The 17,667-nt window shown below is 40.7% G+C and overlaps 2 protein-coding genes across 6 annotated transcripts in view; both read right to left on the bottom strand.

The window, feature by feature from the left end:
* LOC139546522 (zinc finger protein ZFP2-like) overlaps window positions 1-17,667 on the bottom strand; it is a 415,728-nt gene that overhangs the window by 70,791 nt on the left and 327,270 nt on the right. Inside the window, exon 5 of one of the 5 annotated variants that reach the window (XM_071355101.1) lies at window positions 7,792-17,637. The exons of the other annotated variants lie outside the window; for them this stretch is intronic. Within the exon in view, the coding sequence (XP_071211202.1) occupies window positions 17,437-17,637 (201 nt within the window). The 3' untranslated portion in view covers window positions 7,792-17,436. Of the gene's footprint in view, window positions 1-7,791; window positions 17,638-17,667 lie in introns of those variants that run through there. 5 annotated transcript variants of the gene reach the window in all.
* On the bottom strand, window positions 3,049-16,332 carry LOC139551994 (zinc finger protein 678-like). The gene is made up of 2 exons (XM_071363332.1): window positions 16,248-16,332; window positions 3,049-5,288 (listed from the first exon to the last, which is right to left on the bottom strand). Exons 1-2 carry the CDS (start codon window positions 16,330-16,332, stop codon window positions 4,543-4,545), a joined length of 831 nt encoding a protein of 276 aa, XP_071219433.1. The 3' UTR covers window positions 3,049-4,542.

Below are 17,667 nucleotides of genomic sequence, written 5' to 3'. Positions count from 1 at the left end.
TCATTTTGACTTGTTTTAAGGACATTACATCAAAGTTGGATCAGCCTGTAGTGTGGTTTTCCACTTTAATTTTGAGTGTGACTCCAAATCCAGCCCTCCATGGGTTGATAAATTTGATTTCCATTGATAATTTTTGTTTGATTTTGTTGTCAGCACATTCAACTATGTAAAGAAAAAAGTATTTAATAAGAATATTTCATTCATTCAGATCTAGGATGTGTTATTTTAGTGTTCCCTTTATTTTTTGAGCAGTGTATATATATATATATATATAGTATCAGTCAAAAGTTTGGACACACCTACTCATTGCAGGATTTTTCTTTATTTTAACTTTTTTCTACATTGCCAAGAGTGTGCAAAGCTGTCATCCACTCAAATGGTGGTTACTTTGAAGAATCTCAAACATAAACTATATTTATATTTGTTTAACACTTTTTTGGTTACTACATGATTCCATATATGTTATTTCATAGTTTTGATGTCTTCACTATTATTCTACAACGCAGAAAATAGTAAAAATAATGAAAATCTCTGGAATGAGTAGGTGTGTCCAAACTTTTGACTGGTACTGTATATATATAAACACATAGATTTTATATTATAAATATTTATTTTTATACCTAAAGGGGTCCTAGAATTAAAAATCAAACAGCTAAATAATCCACGGTATGGCCATCTTAAAACAATTCCAACCAATAAAATACAGCTAAATTTGGAGAGGACAGCATTCGAAAAGTATTCAGACGCCTTGACTTTTTCCAATTTTTGTTACGTTACAGCCTCAAATTCTGTTACGCTGAAAAACATCCTCACAGCATGATTCTGCAACCACCATGCTTCACCGTAGGGAGGGTGCCAGGTTTCCTCCAGACGTCACGCTTGGCATTCAGGCCATTGTTCAATCTTGATTTCATCAGACCAGAGAATCTTGTTTCTCATGGTATGAGAATCTTTTGGTTGCCTTTTGGCAAACTCTAAGTCAGCTGTCATGTGCCTTTTACTGAGGAGTGTCTTCCGTCTGGCCACTCTACCATAAAGGCCAGACTGGCAGAGTGCTGCAGAGGTGGTTGTCCTTCTTGAAGGTTCTCCCATCTCCACAGATATGACCAGCCTTTCAAAGCACTTCATGGCTACAGACTAGTGCTATGGGTCGGTAGTCATTTAGGTAGGTTACCTTGGTGTTCTTTGGGCACAGGGACTATGGTGGTCTGCTTGACACATGTTGGTATTACAGACTCAGACAGGGAGAGGTTGAACATGTCAGTGAAAGCACATGCTCGGAGTACACGTCCTGGTAATCCGTCTGGCCCTGCATTGTGATCTAAGGACCCATGCCAAACCTTTTCAGTCTCCTGAGGGGGAATAGGTTTTGTCGTGCCCTCTTTATATAGCCAAATTATTTTTCACTCAGGAAGCCCTGGTAAACAGTGGTTGTAGTGCACTGCAGCCACCACCAGGCCTGGAGTCCATTTTGATTTTGTTGATAGCGAGCTGTGTTAGCTAGCTGTGCGGCTAAAGACGTAGCAGCTAGCTAACTGGCTACCGATCAACCTAGTGTGTGTATTGAATATTCATATTGGACTGTAGCAGCTAGCTAACTGGCTACTGATCAACCTAGTGTGTGTATTGAACATTCATATTGGACAACCTTACCTATATAGTAGCACCACCAACCATCAGCCCATTAATAATCCTATTCATTTCAAGCCACCTAAGATGTCACCATACTGTTATTTTAAAGCCCCACTATGTAAGACATAAATCATCAGAGTGGGCCTCCAACTTAAATGTAAACAATGGAGCAAATGCATCACATGTGAATATCACTTGATTATCAGAGGGGTGTATTATGACATCATATAGAACTACTCAGACATTCCAAATATCACTTGATTATCAGAGGGATGTATTATGACATCAGATAGAACTACTCAGACATTCCAAATCAGGCTTCATCCATATCATGAAGGTGGATATTGATCCAACCATTTCTAAAGTAATGACCGGGCTGATGGAAACAGGATATGCCTTTACAATTTTATTAATGCAGATAGACAATTTGTTAGTTTGTTTGACATGGTGGGGTCTTTTTGTGTCATTAAAAAAGTATAAACGAGAAATGGCGGCATTAATCCTTTATGCGCAAATATTGATTTAGTAACGATCATATCTTAGTTAACTTGGAGTCACGTGATGATATGTTGTGTGGTCCTCCCTCTACGACTTGGGAACCCATGCAGTTTATTAGGCTACAGATGAAATAAGTTATGAACTTCACAGGGTGGTGAAACTGCATGTGATGAGCTTGATGCTCCATTCCAATACATTTTGATGGTCTTATTCTGGTGACATGATGATCGATGCTTGGTTGCCATTTGACAAATAAAATAATATCGCTCTCATCCATAATAATCTCATCATGTAGGTAGCCTACGAACACTGTATATGTGAGCTGCAGGCTACAGTGCACGGGACAAGAGCACGTTTTCTATTTCACACAAGTTTTTAAAACCATCAGTGGAGTTGAAAATGTATATTCACATGGAAATCTGGTGCAAATTGCATGGAAACTTAGCTACTAAGGTGGATATTGATCCAACACCTGCTACTTATTCAATCCAGCCCACTGGGCACAGACGTCAGTTCAACATCTAGTTTCTATTTACATTTCTTTGAGTCCTCAACTAAAGTGAATTCAACATGAAATCAACACAAAATGTCACCTGTCATTGGATTTAGGTTGCAAGTTGGTGAAACACAAAATGTCACCTGTCATTGGATTTAGGTTGCCAGTTCGTGAAAAAATAAAAAATACCTGATGTTCATGGCTTTTTACAAATCCAATCAGTTTTCCACATTGATCAAACATCATCACATGGATTTGTTCTGTTGAAATGACGTGGAAACAAAGTTAATTCAACCAGTGGGAGGCTTGTAAATGACCCCAGGAAAATAAAACAAAGAACTCTTCATTGAGACAATGATAAACAGCAATCCGTGGGAGAGTTGTGGTGGATATTATAAAATAAGGATCTGCTGGAGTCCAAGTCAAACCAAGATTCTTTATTTCTGAGCTCAGAGAGAATAACAGAATTACACAGTGCAGTGTAGACAGTCTGAATTCCTGAAGCATTGGGTGATGAGCACATATCTTTATAGTTTCCTGTTCCTGGGCGGGATATTATTCATACAAGGATGCAGGTGCAGCTGGTTTGCAACACAGGATGATACTCCCAAGAACAGGAGATTATAATAGGACAGTTTCACAAGGTTAGTCTGTGGTGGTTAATTTCTGTATTACCAAATGAGGAGAGACAAACTTCACACACCAATCAGAGTTATACTTAAACTACATCTTTAATAATAAGATCTTTGCAATGACTTTCAACAATTCACTATTTCTAATGAACCGTTGAGAGTGGCAACACAATGGCTACTGAGATCTTTTATAGCAAAGATCCACCCCCCTAGTCGACATAACAAACCACAGATATTAGGAACAGTTCACAAAGTGAGATTTTATAATGAGAAAGGAGTATCCCGTAGCCAGATAGCATTCGCTATAAATTATCGTTCAGTTTGGTCCCTAAAACGAGGTTCTAATCTCGTTCCTGGTACTTCATAGCACAAAACCACCAACTCATCCAATGGCATAACTCAATTGTCAACTCTAGATACTCCCATCTCAAGTACAATCCCTTCTTGACCCCACTCCTGGACACGCTCACTGAGGGGAGTGAGCCTCTAGGTCATACACTATCCCAGGATAAGTGCAACATCAGAGAGGACATACAATGGTTCCAGACACTGCCATACACCTCCCCCCAATGCCAAAAGAGGGAGTGACTTGCGCACAGACATTGTGGAAACCAGTAATTGGTTCCCCATTAATCACACCATCCCTTCACATAGTTTAACAGATACATTCACATATGAAGACAATGTTCCCTCCTGTCCTCTTCCCTTCCTGATATTCTGCATAGCACCAGGGACATGTAAAAGACAAGCCTGACCTCTCCCCTCTCTGGGCCCCAGGTGACTGAGCCCCAGCTGAGGAAGAAGTGCAACTGCCAACACCAGAGTCCGAAGGGATACATTCTAATAACAAGTATATCACATAAGCATATTATGCAGATAAGACATCTTAATTATCTATGTTACCCAACTAATTCTGATTCATCCACCACAAGTCACATACTCAGATATGTGGACACATACAATTAACATTTTGCATTACAGAGTCTGTGAACATTTTCATTTCATTAAATCATCAGTGGGCCAACAATGTAAATGTAAACAACGGAACAAATGCATCACATCCAAATATCACTTGATTATCTGCAGTGCTGGAGGAATGACACATAGATAAACACACACACAGTGTCAGAGTTTAAAAAAGGACCATTTAAAACAGAAGGAATCTGACCTACTCTATATTCAAACTCCATATTCAATTCATGTTTTCTAATAAAAACATACAAATATATGTTTTAGTATACTTTGTACAATTCAAGTTCATATAGTAAAAACAGGTAATCATTATCAGTCAACAATATAAGACAGCAAGTCCCCTGTGTGTATTCTCTCATGCCATTTCAGCTCCCCCGGCTGGTTGAAACTCCTTCCACATTGGGAGCAGTGGTAAGGCTTCTCCCCTGTGTGTATTCTCTCATGTTTTTTCAGGTTCCCTAAATCGTTAAAACTCTTTCCACACTGGGAGCAGTGGTAAGGCTTCTCCCCTGTGTGTATTCTCTCATGTTTTTTCAGGTTCCCTAAATCGTTAAAACTCTTTCCACACTGGGAGCAGTGGTAAGGCTTCTCCCCTGTGTGTATTCTCTCATGCCGTTTCAGATCCGCAGGCCAGTTGAAACCCTTTCCACACTGGGAGCAATGGTAAGGCTTCTCCCCTGTGTGTATTCTCTCATGCCGTTTCAGATTCGCCGGCTGGCTGAAACCCTTTCCACACTGGGAGCAGTGGTAAGGCTTCTCACCTGTGTGTATTCTCTCGTGTTCTTTCAGGTTCCCTAACTGTTTAAAACACTTGCCACACTGGGAGCAGTGGTAAGGCTTCTCCCCTGTGTGTATTCTCTCATGTCTTTTCAGGTTCCCTAAATCGTTAAAACCCTTTCCACACTGGGAGCAGTGGTAAGGGTTCTCACCTGTGTGTATTCTCTCGTGTTCTTTCAGGTTCCCTAACTGGTTAAAACACTTGCCACACTGGGACCACTGGTGTCTTCTTGTTGGTTTGGACGTCCCTGGCTCTGGTTCCTCTGAGTCTGGTCTTTCTCCTGCCAAAGACAGTGTGTTTAAAAAAAAAAGAGACCTGAATGAAACCTCCACATGATAAATAGGCCTTGCTACGAGGGTAAATCCTAATCAGATCGCTCAATAACCTAAGGCCAGTTTTAACAATCTTGGTGTGATTTTAAAACAAATGTTGTAGAGTTTCCTGGTAATTACTGATAATGTTTACATTACTTTTTTATTCATTCTGTTTTACAAGTCAGAACACAAAAAACTAAACCGTTCTTGGACACTCAAGACACAGACGTCGCTTAATTCCAATCGAGCAGGTGGTTCTAAATATATAACTTTCATAGCTGTATGATACAGAATGCGAGCTACAGTTGTGGCCAAAAGTTTTGAGAATGACACAAATATTAATTTCCACAAAGTTTGCTGCTTCAGTGTCTTCAGATATTTTTGTCAGATGTTACTATGAAATACTGAAGTATAATTACAAGCATTTCATAAGTGTCAAAGGCTTTTATTGGCAATGACATGAAGTTGATGCAAAGAGTCAATATTTGCAGTGTTGACCCTTTTTCAAGACCTCTGCAATCCACCCTGGTGTCAATTAACTTCTGGGCCACATCCTAACTGATGGCATCCCATTCTTGCATAATAAATGCTTGGAGTTTGTCAGAATTTGTGGGTTTTTGTTTGTCCACCCGCCTCTTGAGGATTGACCACACGTTCTCAATGGGATTAACTTCTTCTGGCTGCAGGGGCAGTATTGAGTAGCTCTGATAAAAGGTGCCCATTTCAAACGGCCTTGTACTCAATTCTTGCTCGTACAATATGCATATTATTATTACTATTGGATAGAAAACACTCTCTAGTTTCTAAAACCGTTTGAATTATATCTGTGAGTAAAACAGAACTCATTTGGCACAAACTTCCTGACCAGGAAGTGGAAAGTCTGAAAACGATGCTCTGTTCTAGGGCCTGCCTATAAATGGGCATTACATTTACATTTTACATTTTAGTCATTTAGCAGACGCTCTTATCCAGAGCGACTTACAGTAGAGTGCATACATTTTTATTACATTTTTACATACTGCGACAAGGATATCCCTACCGGCCAAACCCTCCCTATCCCCGACGACGCTATGCCAATTGTGCGTCGCCCCACGGACCCACGTATCACGGGCATGATACGTATTAGTATACATGCACGTCATACACCTTCCCCTAGATGTCAAGAGGCAGTGAGAGAAGAAATGGCGCGAGGATGGACCTGGAATTGCCTTCTGAAAAGCTGTCGTTATAGGCGACTACTATCTCCGGCTTTGATTTTATTTGATACATGTGACCATATCATGTATGTATATTGAAAAAAAGTATGTTTTTTCAATATAGTTTTATTAGATTATTGAAATTTATTTGGGACGTTAGGCGTGTTGCGTTGTCTGTGTTTGTTGACGATGGAGAGCTTCGCGCCACTTGGCGAGTGTGCTTGCTAATTCAAGAGGGAAAAAGGACGTTCTAAATCCAAACAACGATTGTTCTTGACAAAGGACCTCTTATACAACATTCTGATGGAAGCTCATCAAAAGTAGGACCCATTTTATGATGCTATTTCATATATCTGTCGAACATGTGAACTAGTAGTTTGCGCACAGATTTTGGGGGCGCTCTCGCCATAACATAAACTGCATATCGTAATGAAGTTATTTTTTGAATTCTAACACGGCGATTGCATTAAGAACTAGTGTATCTATCATTTCCTATACAACATGTATTTTTTAGTAATGTTTATGAATAGTTATTTGGTCAGAATATGTGAGAGTCAGAAAAATATCCGGACGTTCTGGGAAAAAGATGCTACGTTAGCACAATGTGTAACCACTGATTTCAGCTCTAAATATGCACATTTTCGAACAAAACATAAGTGTATGTATAACCTGATGTTATAGGACTGTCATCTGATGAAGCTTATCAAGGTTAGTCAAAAATTATATATCTTTTGCTGGTTTGTTACGATCGCTAACTTTTGCTGCTGGGAAACGGCTTGTGTTTCTGGCTATTGTGGGAAGCTAATATAATGCTATATTGTGTTTTCGCTGTAAAACACTTAATAAATCGGAAATATTGGCTGGAATCACAAGATGCCTGTCTTTCATTTGCTGTACACCATATATTTTTCAGAAATGTTTTATGATGAGTATTTAGGTATTTGACGTTGGTATTGGACTTGTTAATGTGTGAAAGTTAAATATTTAAAAAATATATATTTTGAATTTCGCGCCCTGCACTTGAGCTGGCTGTTGTCATATTGTGCCCGACGTCGGGCTTGCAGCCAGAAGAAGTTAAGGTCTGGGGAGATTCCTGGCCCTGGATCCAAAATATTGATGTTTTGTTCCCCGAGCCACTTATCACGTTTGCCTTATGGCAAGGTGCTTCATCATGCTGGAAAAGGCATTGTTCGTCACCAAACTGTTCCTGGATGGTTGGGAGGAGTTGCTCTCGGAGGATGTGTTGGTAGCATTCCTTATTCATGGCTGTGTTCTTAGGCAACATTGTGAGTGAGCCCACACCCTTGGCTGAAAAGCAACCCCACACATGAATGGTCTCAGGATGCTTTACCGTTGGCATGACACAGGACTGATGGAAGCGCTCACCTTGTCTTCTCCGGACAAGCTTTTTTCCCAGATGCCCCAAACAATCGAAAAGGAGATTCATCAGAGAGAATGACTTTACCCCAGTCCTCAGCAGTCCAATCCCTGTACCTTTTGCAGAATATCAGTCTGTGTGCAGATGCACTCACACCTGCCTGCTGCTATTCCTGAGCAAGCTCTGTACTGGTGGTGCCCCGATCCCGCAGCTGAATCAACTTTAGGAGACGGTCCTGGCGCTTGCTGGACTTTCTTGGGTGCCCTGAAGCCTTCTTCACAACAATTAAACCGCTCTGAAGCCTTCTTCACAACAATTGAACCGCTCTCCTTGAAGTTATCGATGATCCGATAAAGGGTTGATTTAGGTGCAATCTTACTGGCAGCAATATCCTTGCCTGTGAAGCCTTTTTTGTGCAAATCAATGATGACGGCACGTGTTTCCTTGCAGGTAACCATGGGTGACAGAGGAAGAACAATGATTCCAAGCACCACCCTCCTTTTGAAGCTTCCAGTTTTGGGGGGGGGGGGATTCAGTTCATTTGCATGGCACAGAGGGACTTTGCAATTAATTACAATTCATCTGATCACTCTTCATAACATTCTGGAGTATATGCAAATTGCCATCATACAAACTGAGGCAGCAGACTGAAAATTCATATTTGTGTCATTCTCAAAACTTTTGGCCACAATTGTACACACTTCCTTAAACATTAAATAAGTAATTTTAAGTGGAAGTCCAAAACTTGTTTTTACGTCGAAGACACAAAGCACATCAGTAAAATCTCCCCGTTGTCGAAAGGGTTCGACACCTGCTGTTTAAATGGACCAATTGCTTATTTAGACATTCACAGATTTTCAACATTTTGACTATCGCTGATGTCATATTTTGGGTAAAGTAAAATATAAAGTGAAATATTTGGGAAGATGTTCCTAAAACTGAGAGTAACTACAATAAACACAAATATTAACGCAACATGTAAAGTGATGGATGTTTCATGAGCTAAAAAAAAAGATTGCAGAATTTTTTACATTCCTGTTAGTTAACATTTATTCTTTGCCAAGATAATCCATACATCTGACAGGTGTGGCATATCAAGCTGATTAAACAGCATGATCATTACACAGGTGCACCTTGTGCTGGGGAGAATAAAAGGCTTCTAAAATGTGCAGTTCTGTCACACAACACGATGCCACAGATGTCTCAAGTTTTTAGGGAGCGTGCAATTGGCATGCTGACTGCAGGAATATCCACTGGAGCTGTTACCAGATAATTGAATGTTAAATTCTCTACCAGAAGCCGCCTCCAACGTCATTTTAGAGAATTTGGCAGTACATCCAACTGGCCTCACAACCACAGAACACATGTAACGACGCCAGCCCAGGACCTCCACATTGTCTGAGACCAGCCACCCGAGTTGTATTTCTCTTTGTAATGAAGCCCTTTTGTGGGGAAAAACGAATTCTGATTGCGGAGCCAGGCCCAGCCAATGGGTGGGCGTATGCCCTCCAGGGCCCACCAATGGCTGCGCCCCTGCCCAGTTATGTAAAGTCCATAGATTAGGGCCTCATTTATTTATTTAAAATCACTGACTCATATAAACTGTAAATCTTTGTTTATATTTTGGTTCAGTATACACACACACAGTGCATTCGTTAAAAACTTCTCTAGGATAGGGGGCAGCATTTTCACATTTGGATGAAAAGCATATCCAAATTAAACTGCCAGCTACTCATCCCCAGAAGATAAGATATGCATATTATTAGTAGTAGTGATTAGAAAACACTCTGAAGTTTCTAAAACTGTTTGAATGATGTCTGTGAGTATAACAGAACTCATATGGCAGGCGAAAACCTGAGAAAAATCCAACCAGGAAGTGGGAAATCTGAGATTTGTTGTTTTCAACTCATTGCCTATCAAATGTACAGAGTCTATGGGGTCATATTGCATGTCCTAAGGCTTCCACTAGATGTCAACAGTCTTAGAACATTGTTTGAGGCTTCTACTGTGAAGGAGGGGGGAATGAGAGCTGTTTCAACCAGAGGTCTGCCAGAGTGGCATGAGCTGGTCATGCGCCTACACGTGAGAGCGACCTGCGTTCCATTGCAATTCTAAAGACAAAGGAATTCGCTGGTTGGAACATTATTGAAGATTTATGTTAAAAACATCCTAAAGATTGATTCTATACATCGTTTGACATGTTTCTACGAACTGTAACATACATTTTTGAACTTTTCATCGGAACTTCCACCTGGACTTGCCCGCGCCTCGTGAGTTTGGATTTGTTTACCAAACGCGCTAACAAAAGGAGGTATTTGGACATAAATGTTGGACTTTATCGAACAAAACAAACATTTATTGTTGAACTGGGATTCCTGGGAGTGCATTCTGATGAAGATCATCAAAGGTAAGTGAATATTTAAAACGCTATTTCTGACTCAACAACATTGCGGGTATCTGCATGGCTTGTGTCTGAGCGCCGTACTCGGATTATTGCATGGTTTGCTTTTTCCGTAAAGCTTTTTTGAAATCTGACACAGCGGTTGCATTAAGGAGAAGTATATCTATAATTCTGTGCATAATACTTGTACCAACCTTTATAAGTTTATTATGAGTATTTCTGTAAATTGATGTGCCTCTGAAAATTTGCCGGATGTTTTCGATGCACAACATTACTGACCATAAAGCGCTGAGATTATGGTCAGTAAACTGAGATTTTTGGATATAAATATGAACTTAATCGAACAAGACATACATGTATTGTGTAACATGAAGTCCTATAAGTGCCATCTTATGAAGATCATCAAAGGTTAGTGATAAATTGAATTGAATCTATATTTCTGCTTTTTGTGACTCCTCTCTTTGGCTGGAAAATGGCTGTGTGTGTTTTTGTGACTAGGCTCTGACCTAACATAATTATATGGTCTGCTTTCGCTGTAAAGCGTTTTTTGAAATCGGACACGATGGGTAGATTAACAAGAAGTTTTAAGCTTTAATTTGGTGTATTGCACTTGTGAATGCATCAAAGTTACATATTTCTAAAAAGTATTTTGAATTTAGCGCTCTGCCTTTTCAGCGGAATGTTGTCGAGGGGTTCCACTAGCCATAAGAAGTTTTAAGACTCCATAATGTTTCATCATTAGATGCTACAGTCCTCCTTCAAGACTCCATAATGTTTCATCATTAGATGCTACAGTCCTCCTTTAAGACTCCATAATGTTTCATCATTAGATGCTACAGTCCTCCTTTAAGACTCCATAATGTTTCATCATTAGATGCTACAGTCCTCCTTTAAGACTCCATAATGTTTCATCATTAGATGCTACAGTCCTCCTTTAAGAACCCATAATGTATAATCATTAGATGCCACAGTCCTCCTTCAAGACTCCATAATGTTTCATCATTAGATGCTACAGGCTACAAATCAACAATGGGTGTCATATGAATCTTTACCACTTGCTCTGTAATATGAGTAGTATTCGGATTTCATTCAAACATTTCTTACATGAATATTGAAAATATAAATGTTGATTTTTGTATATATTGTTGAATATAATATACTGTAAGGGTATATCAGTTCCAGGATCTCTGCTAGTGTTAAAGTTATGGGCCATTATATACAGAGAAATTGTGGCGAAATCCTGCCCGACTACGCTAAACTTGCCACGGTTTTGAAAATAGAATTCAGTGGTTCTGCGACTCGCAAACACGACAGCTCGTTGGCTAACAATATCAGACAAGCTCAAAATGAACACCCACAGACCTACTATCACCTGCTTCGTTCAGCTTACTTTGGCATGCTCACTGAAACGGGAATGGAAGACCTATTACCATTCAAACAACTGTTTCTGTCAAACATCTACTTCATCAACTACTTGGGCCCTACTGCCCACATTGGGTTGCCAATCTCGACGCTCTGAGAGCTTGTAAGCACCGCTTTTGAAGCATCAAAAGCAAGCCGGGCTAAGAGCCCGGACACCTCGACTTTCGAGCTTAGGCGGGAACCATCACTCCAATTAGAAGGTGCAGCATTAGGGACAGGTGCGGTAAAAGATGACGATCAAAGGGGGTGGCAACCAAGTAACCACCACACTGACAACCACTGCAGTAACAATAGCTATGATGAACGTCCCCAATCTAACAGGTCCCGTAGAGATCAACTTGGCCGATATGTCCCTGCGCCTAACCCTCACAAAGGGTCAGGACACAAGAGTAACAAGCGCAACAAAGTGTTCAACAATGATCTAAACCCTAAGCGAAATGATATAGAAACTCTGATAAGAGATGTACTGCATCGTAAGAAATTTGAGAAAGAGGACAACATAACTAGGCTTAAAATTGTTGGGAACCAAGTCAGCCGAAACTAACGCAATTCGAGAGGACGTCAACATTTCCATTACCCCCGCCCCCACTCCAATCCCTGTCCAGGGACCACTCGTTCTAGATAAGCAGCTTTGCAACAGATGATTCCTCTCCCATTCCGATAGAGGACCCACTGGGTCACATAGGTGAGTTATCCGTCTTGGAAATCGACACAGATTACAAACCGCTCGGTACTCCCAACCCACTCCATTATGTTGGGGATATGATGAGAAAACCCAACTCGAACAGGCCATACCTTAGAACAGTCCTGGAGGACTGTTTGACCTGTCACGCTCTGATAGATTCGGGTTTGACAATTTCACTCATATCCGAAACCTTGCTGGATGAACTAAAAGGGGCAGTGGACCCAACAAACCGTTGGTTGAAAACGGAATGTTGCGACACGAAGCTTAGGGGTTTCACCGAAGTTACCTCGCCACTAACCAAGTGTCTCCTACTTAAACTCAACTTCGAAAGCGATTACCATCGACATCGAACGGATGCTTATTGGGATAGATTTAATTGACCGTTTGGTACCACTAATGGATTGGAAAACCAACCAAATCTGGTGACAAATATGTATGCCAACTCCGTTGACTTCCCCGCATTCTTCCAAGGCTACCTGTCATACATTGCGCAACGGCGTGGGTTCGACGTCAGCATCTGCCGCAAACCCGGTGAACTTGGTCATGAGTCCGCCATTGGTGACAGATGACAAGGTGAGTTCAACTCGGAACTTAACCGAACATGAGGTTTTCCTGTGTGGCTTGGGTGATTCACCAGCAGACACATACCGACCTCCTCTGATAGGGGGCGTGTGCCTAAACGGCACTATGGTTGAGGATGCCAGACTGGCAACCTGGTCAGAAAAATCTGCAATCAGTTTGGAAATGTTCAACGATGCTTGTGTAAATGTGAATTTCAGAGTATTTCTGTTATATGATGTGGCTCTCTGCAATTTCTCCGGATATTTTGGAGGCATTTCTGAACATGGTGCCAATGTAAACTGAGATTTTTGGATATAAATATGCACATTATCGAACAATGTATTGCGTAACATGATGTACTTTGAGTGTCATCTGATGAAGATCATCAGAGGTTAGTGATTAATTTTATCTCTATTTCTGCTTTTTGTGACTCCTGTCTTTGGCTGGAAAAATGTCTGTGTGTTTTTTTGACTTGGTGGTGATCTAACATAATCATATGTTGTGCTTTCGCTGTAAAGCATTTTTGAAATCGGACACGATGGGTAGATTAACAAGATGTTTATCTTTCATTTGCTGTATTGGACTTGTTAATGTGTGAAAGTTACATATTTCGAAAAAAATATTTTTGAATTACCCGTGCTGCCTTTTCAGCGGAATGTTGTCGAGGGGTTCCGCTAGCGGAACGCATGTCCTAGACAGGTTTAAGGGGTATTTTTGTGTAGATTGAATCAGGCTGTAACGTAACAAAATATGGAAAAGTCAAGGGGTCTGAATACTTTCCGAAGGCACTGTATGTCGCCATGTTATGAAGTATGAAAAGGCTTGTTCAGTCACATGTCATGAATTCACTATGACATCATCATATTTACATTTTTTACATTTTACATTTTAGTCATTTAGCAGACGCTCTTATCCAGAGCGACTTACAGTAGAGTGCATACATTTTATTACATTTTTACATACTGAGACAAGGATATCCCTACCGGCCAAGAGCAGACGCTCTTATCCAGAGCGACTTACAGTAGAGTATTTATATACATTTATATCAATACAAAGTGTTTTTTTTCTCAGACATAAATAAACAATTCCAGGTGAAAACCAAAGGCCATAGCTGTAATAAAATAACAAACTGGCAAAGCAGCAGAGCGAGGCCCGCATCCAGCAACGTCACGAGTCACGCAGCTGTTTCAGTACAGCACTACAGGGAGAGAGAAAACTCCACTGGACTAGTTTCAATGTATGGAATCACTTCAGAGTTTCTGGATTTTGGGTAAACTTCTCCTTTAACCTCACTAGGGTAGGGGGCAGCATTCTGAATTTTGGATGAAAAGCGTGCCCAAAGTAATCTGCCTGCTACTCAGGCCCAGAAGCTAGGATATGCAAATTAGTAGATTTGGATAGAAACCACTCCAAAGTTTCTAAAACTGTTAAAATAATGTCTGTGAGTATAACAGAACTGAAATGGCAGGTGAAAACCTGAGGAAAATCCATCCAGGAAATGCTTTTATTTTGAAATGCCTGTTTTTCCATTGAAAGCCTATCCACCATACAAAGACTTATGACGCAGGTCACTATCTCTATTGCTTCCTCAACATGTGGCCAGTCTTTAGGCATTGTTTCAGGCTTTTACTCTGAAAAATGAGGGAGAAACAGCACGTTCAATGAGTGTACAGTGGAAATTTCCAGCCATGAGCCCAGCGCATGACCGGGAGGGCGCATTTCTTGTTTCTCCTTTTCTATTGACGAAGCTTTTGTCCGGTTGAAATATGATCGATTATTTATGACAAAAACAACGAGGCTGGATTTTAAACATCGTTTGACATGTTTCTACGAAATTGTATGGTACTTTTCAGATTTTTCGTCTGATTGCTGTGACCGCGCTTTGTTCCAATGTATTACTGAACAGAACGCACCAAGAAAACGGAGGTTTTTGGACATAAAGAGTGACTTTATCGAACAAAACAAACATTTATTGTGTAACATGGAGTCTTCGGAGTGCAACCATATGAAGATCAAAGGTAAGTGATACATTTTAACGCTATTTCTGGCTTTTGTTACTCTTCTTCTTGGTTGCTAACTGTTTGTAATGATTTGTCTGCTGGGCGCTGTTCTCAGATAATCGCATGGTTTGCGATTGTGGGACGGTGGCGTCCCACACCCCCTAGAGAGGTTTTAAAGCATCATTGAGAAATAATGAATTGAAGTTGGAACATTTGTGACATTTGTAGACTAGAGATTAAGAATGTTGGGCCATTAAGCGAGAAGTCGCTGGTTCGAATCCGCACGCCCCCCAAGGTAGAAAAAAGCTGCCGTTCTACCCTTGAGCAAGGCAGTTAACCCCCAACAACTGCTCCCCGGGCGCCGATAACGTGGACGTCGATTAAGGCAGCCCCCGCACCACTCTGATTCAGAGGGGTTGGGTTCAATGCGGAAGACACATTTAGGGTGAATGGATTCAGTTGTGACTGACTAGATATCCCCTTTCCTTTCCCATCCCAGTCCTCCTTTAAGACTCCATAATGTTTCATCATTAGATGCTACAGTCCTCCTTTAAGAGAGATCTTTGATGAAAACCTGCTCCAGAGCAGAACCTGCTGCTTGAACAGAGTTCTGAGTATAGGGTCTGAATACTTAAGTAAATGTAATATTTCAGTTTTGTATTTTTTGATAAATTATCAAAATTATCAAACAAAAATGTTTTTGCTTTGTCAGTATGGGGTATTGTGTTTTTATAAAAAGGCTGTAATGTAACAAAATGTGGAAAAAGTCAAGGGGTCTGAATACTTTCAGGAGGCACTGTACTCTCCGATAGCAACGGCCAATAGCAGACCACTTCCTATATCAGGGACATAGCCGCTCCCGTCTTCCATGTGTGAAAGGTAACCTGGTGAATATCATAGAATCAGGGTTCTGTTAGGTAACCTGGTGAATATCATAGAATCAGGGTTCTGTTAGGTAACCTGGTGAATATCATAGAATCAGGGTTCTGTTAGGTAACCTGGTGAATATCATAGAATCAGGGTTCTGTTAGGGAACCTTCAGTTCTATTTCAGTGACTCGTTAGTCTCTCACTTTGGGGATATAGTCAACTACCACAGAGCTCATATACTCTCTGATGCCAAGTCTAGACAGGATCATCCCTCAGAGGTCCCCACTCTACTCACCGTATGTGTAGTGATGTCCAGTCAGTAGAACCTCATGAAGGTACATCACCACAACATGCTGCATTACAGATCTCTTGAACAGAGATGCCTTTGAACAATGCCTATGTTGTAGCCATACCTCTGGTGGATTGAGCCATCAAGCCCTCCGGAGGTGTCAGATCCTTGCTACTATAGAACCTCATGAAGGTGGGGGTGTAACTCATTATACGGATATAATGGCTTAAGTAAAGCAGTTTTAAACAAGATAAATCTAATTTCTATTCTTTCCAGCGGCTCCAACAGCAGAAATGGCCTCAAGCAAAACATAAAAATCCCAGGATGGGACTAGCTGTTTGGGTACTGGGCGTAGGTGACCCTTCATAAAACAACAGATCAGGGGGTGTTCCACTGTATAGTTGTTGCAGCCTAAATGGCAGCCAAATATACATGTATAGTTGAAAAGGCTTTCCTTCATCAGAAAGCAGAGTAGCTCTGAAACAGAGCAACAAAGAGACTGATTTGTGTCTGATCTCACCATCTGTTAAATACACTGTGCTATAGTAATTATTGTGCTATAGTGAGTGTGTGGCTCTAGAACTCTGAATATAGGTTATTCTCAAGGAGAGCGGTCACGTGTGTTGAGAAGCAGAGGATCACTGGTTTGAGCCTGGTATGGGGACAGGGACAGTGGAGGAATTTCAACTGTTAGCATCAGTTACACATTTTATGAATAAAGTTAGTCATTTCCAAATGAACCATGTTCTTTAAGGTCAATATGTTGGAGTTCAGGCTTTACTTGACCTGTTAAAGTAGGAAATGAAATTAACTTTGTCCATTACAGAGACGGAGGTCAAGACAAAAAAAGGAGCTTGTTTTAAAATATATATTGGCCTGTTTAACAAGTTGTGTAGATCAGATATTAATGAAGCAATACAGACCACATTGAAGTGTCTGGAGTTTAGTTTGTGTGTTCTAGAGTCTTGTAAAGAAAGGGGGGGGGTTGACTGGGACAGACAATGTAACATCCATGTTTTTAGGAAAAGGTTTTGTAAAACATTCACCTTACATTAGATTATCTTGAAACTTTCTCTCTAAAGCTAACTTTCATCAAGGTTTTATATGGTCTATTGGTTTCTCTCTTTTCATTGGCAGAATCCTTTTTCAGTGTTATGATATTCATAACATCCATATCCACCAGTCTATCTTCCTGTCAACTAAAAGAACTCTGCTGGTTGTCCTGGTAACAGATACCAGTCTATCTTCATGTCAACAGAGCTCTGCTGGTTGTCCTGGTAACAGATACCAGTGGGCAGATCTATTGTATTTGTTCAAACTAAACTACAGCACTTACTTTGATGTGTCAAATCTGATCCTTTCTTCTCTTCTCCTCCTCTCACAGTTCCACTCAGACCCGTTGTTTTCGTGCAGTCTACCAGCTGCACAGACAACCTCTTCATACCCAGCAGTAAGGCGCTACCAGAAGAAGCACGACATGGGGACTCCGGGAGGGAGGAAGGGCTAGCGTTGTCCTGGTAACCATAAAGAGGGGACACAGACAC

Source organism: Salvelinus alpinus, chromosome 2 (assembly GCF_045679555.1).
Source record: "Salvelinus alpinus chromosome 2, SLU_Salpinus.1, whole genome shotgun sequence".
Classification (NCBI taxonomy): domain Eukaryota; kingdom Metazoa; phylum Chordata; class Actinopteri; order Salmoniformes; family Salmonidae; genus Salvelinus; species Salvelinus alpinus.
Note: the sequence above shows the minus strand (reverse complement) of the source record. Positions and strands in the feature narration are given on the sequence as shown.

Excerpts from the sequence above, each read along its gene's own strand:
- LOC139551994 (XM_071363332.1), bottom strand. The coding sequence starts at position 16,332 with ATGAGTTACACCCCCACCTTCATGAGGTTCTATAGTAGCAAGGATCTG. Across the intron at positions 5,289-16,247 it reads GATGGCTCAATCCACCAGAG|GAGAAAGACCAGACTCAGAG; the intron begins GTATGGCTACAA and ends TGTCTTTGGCAG.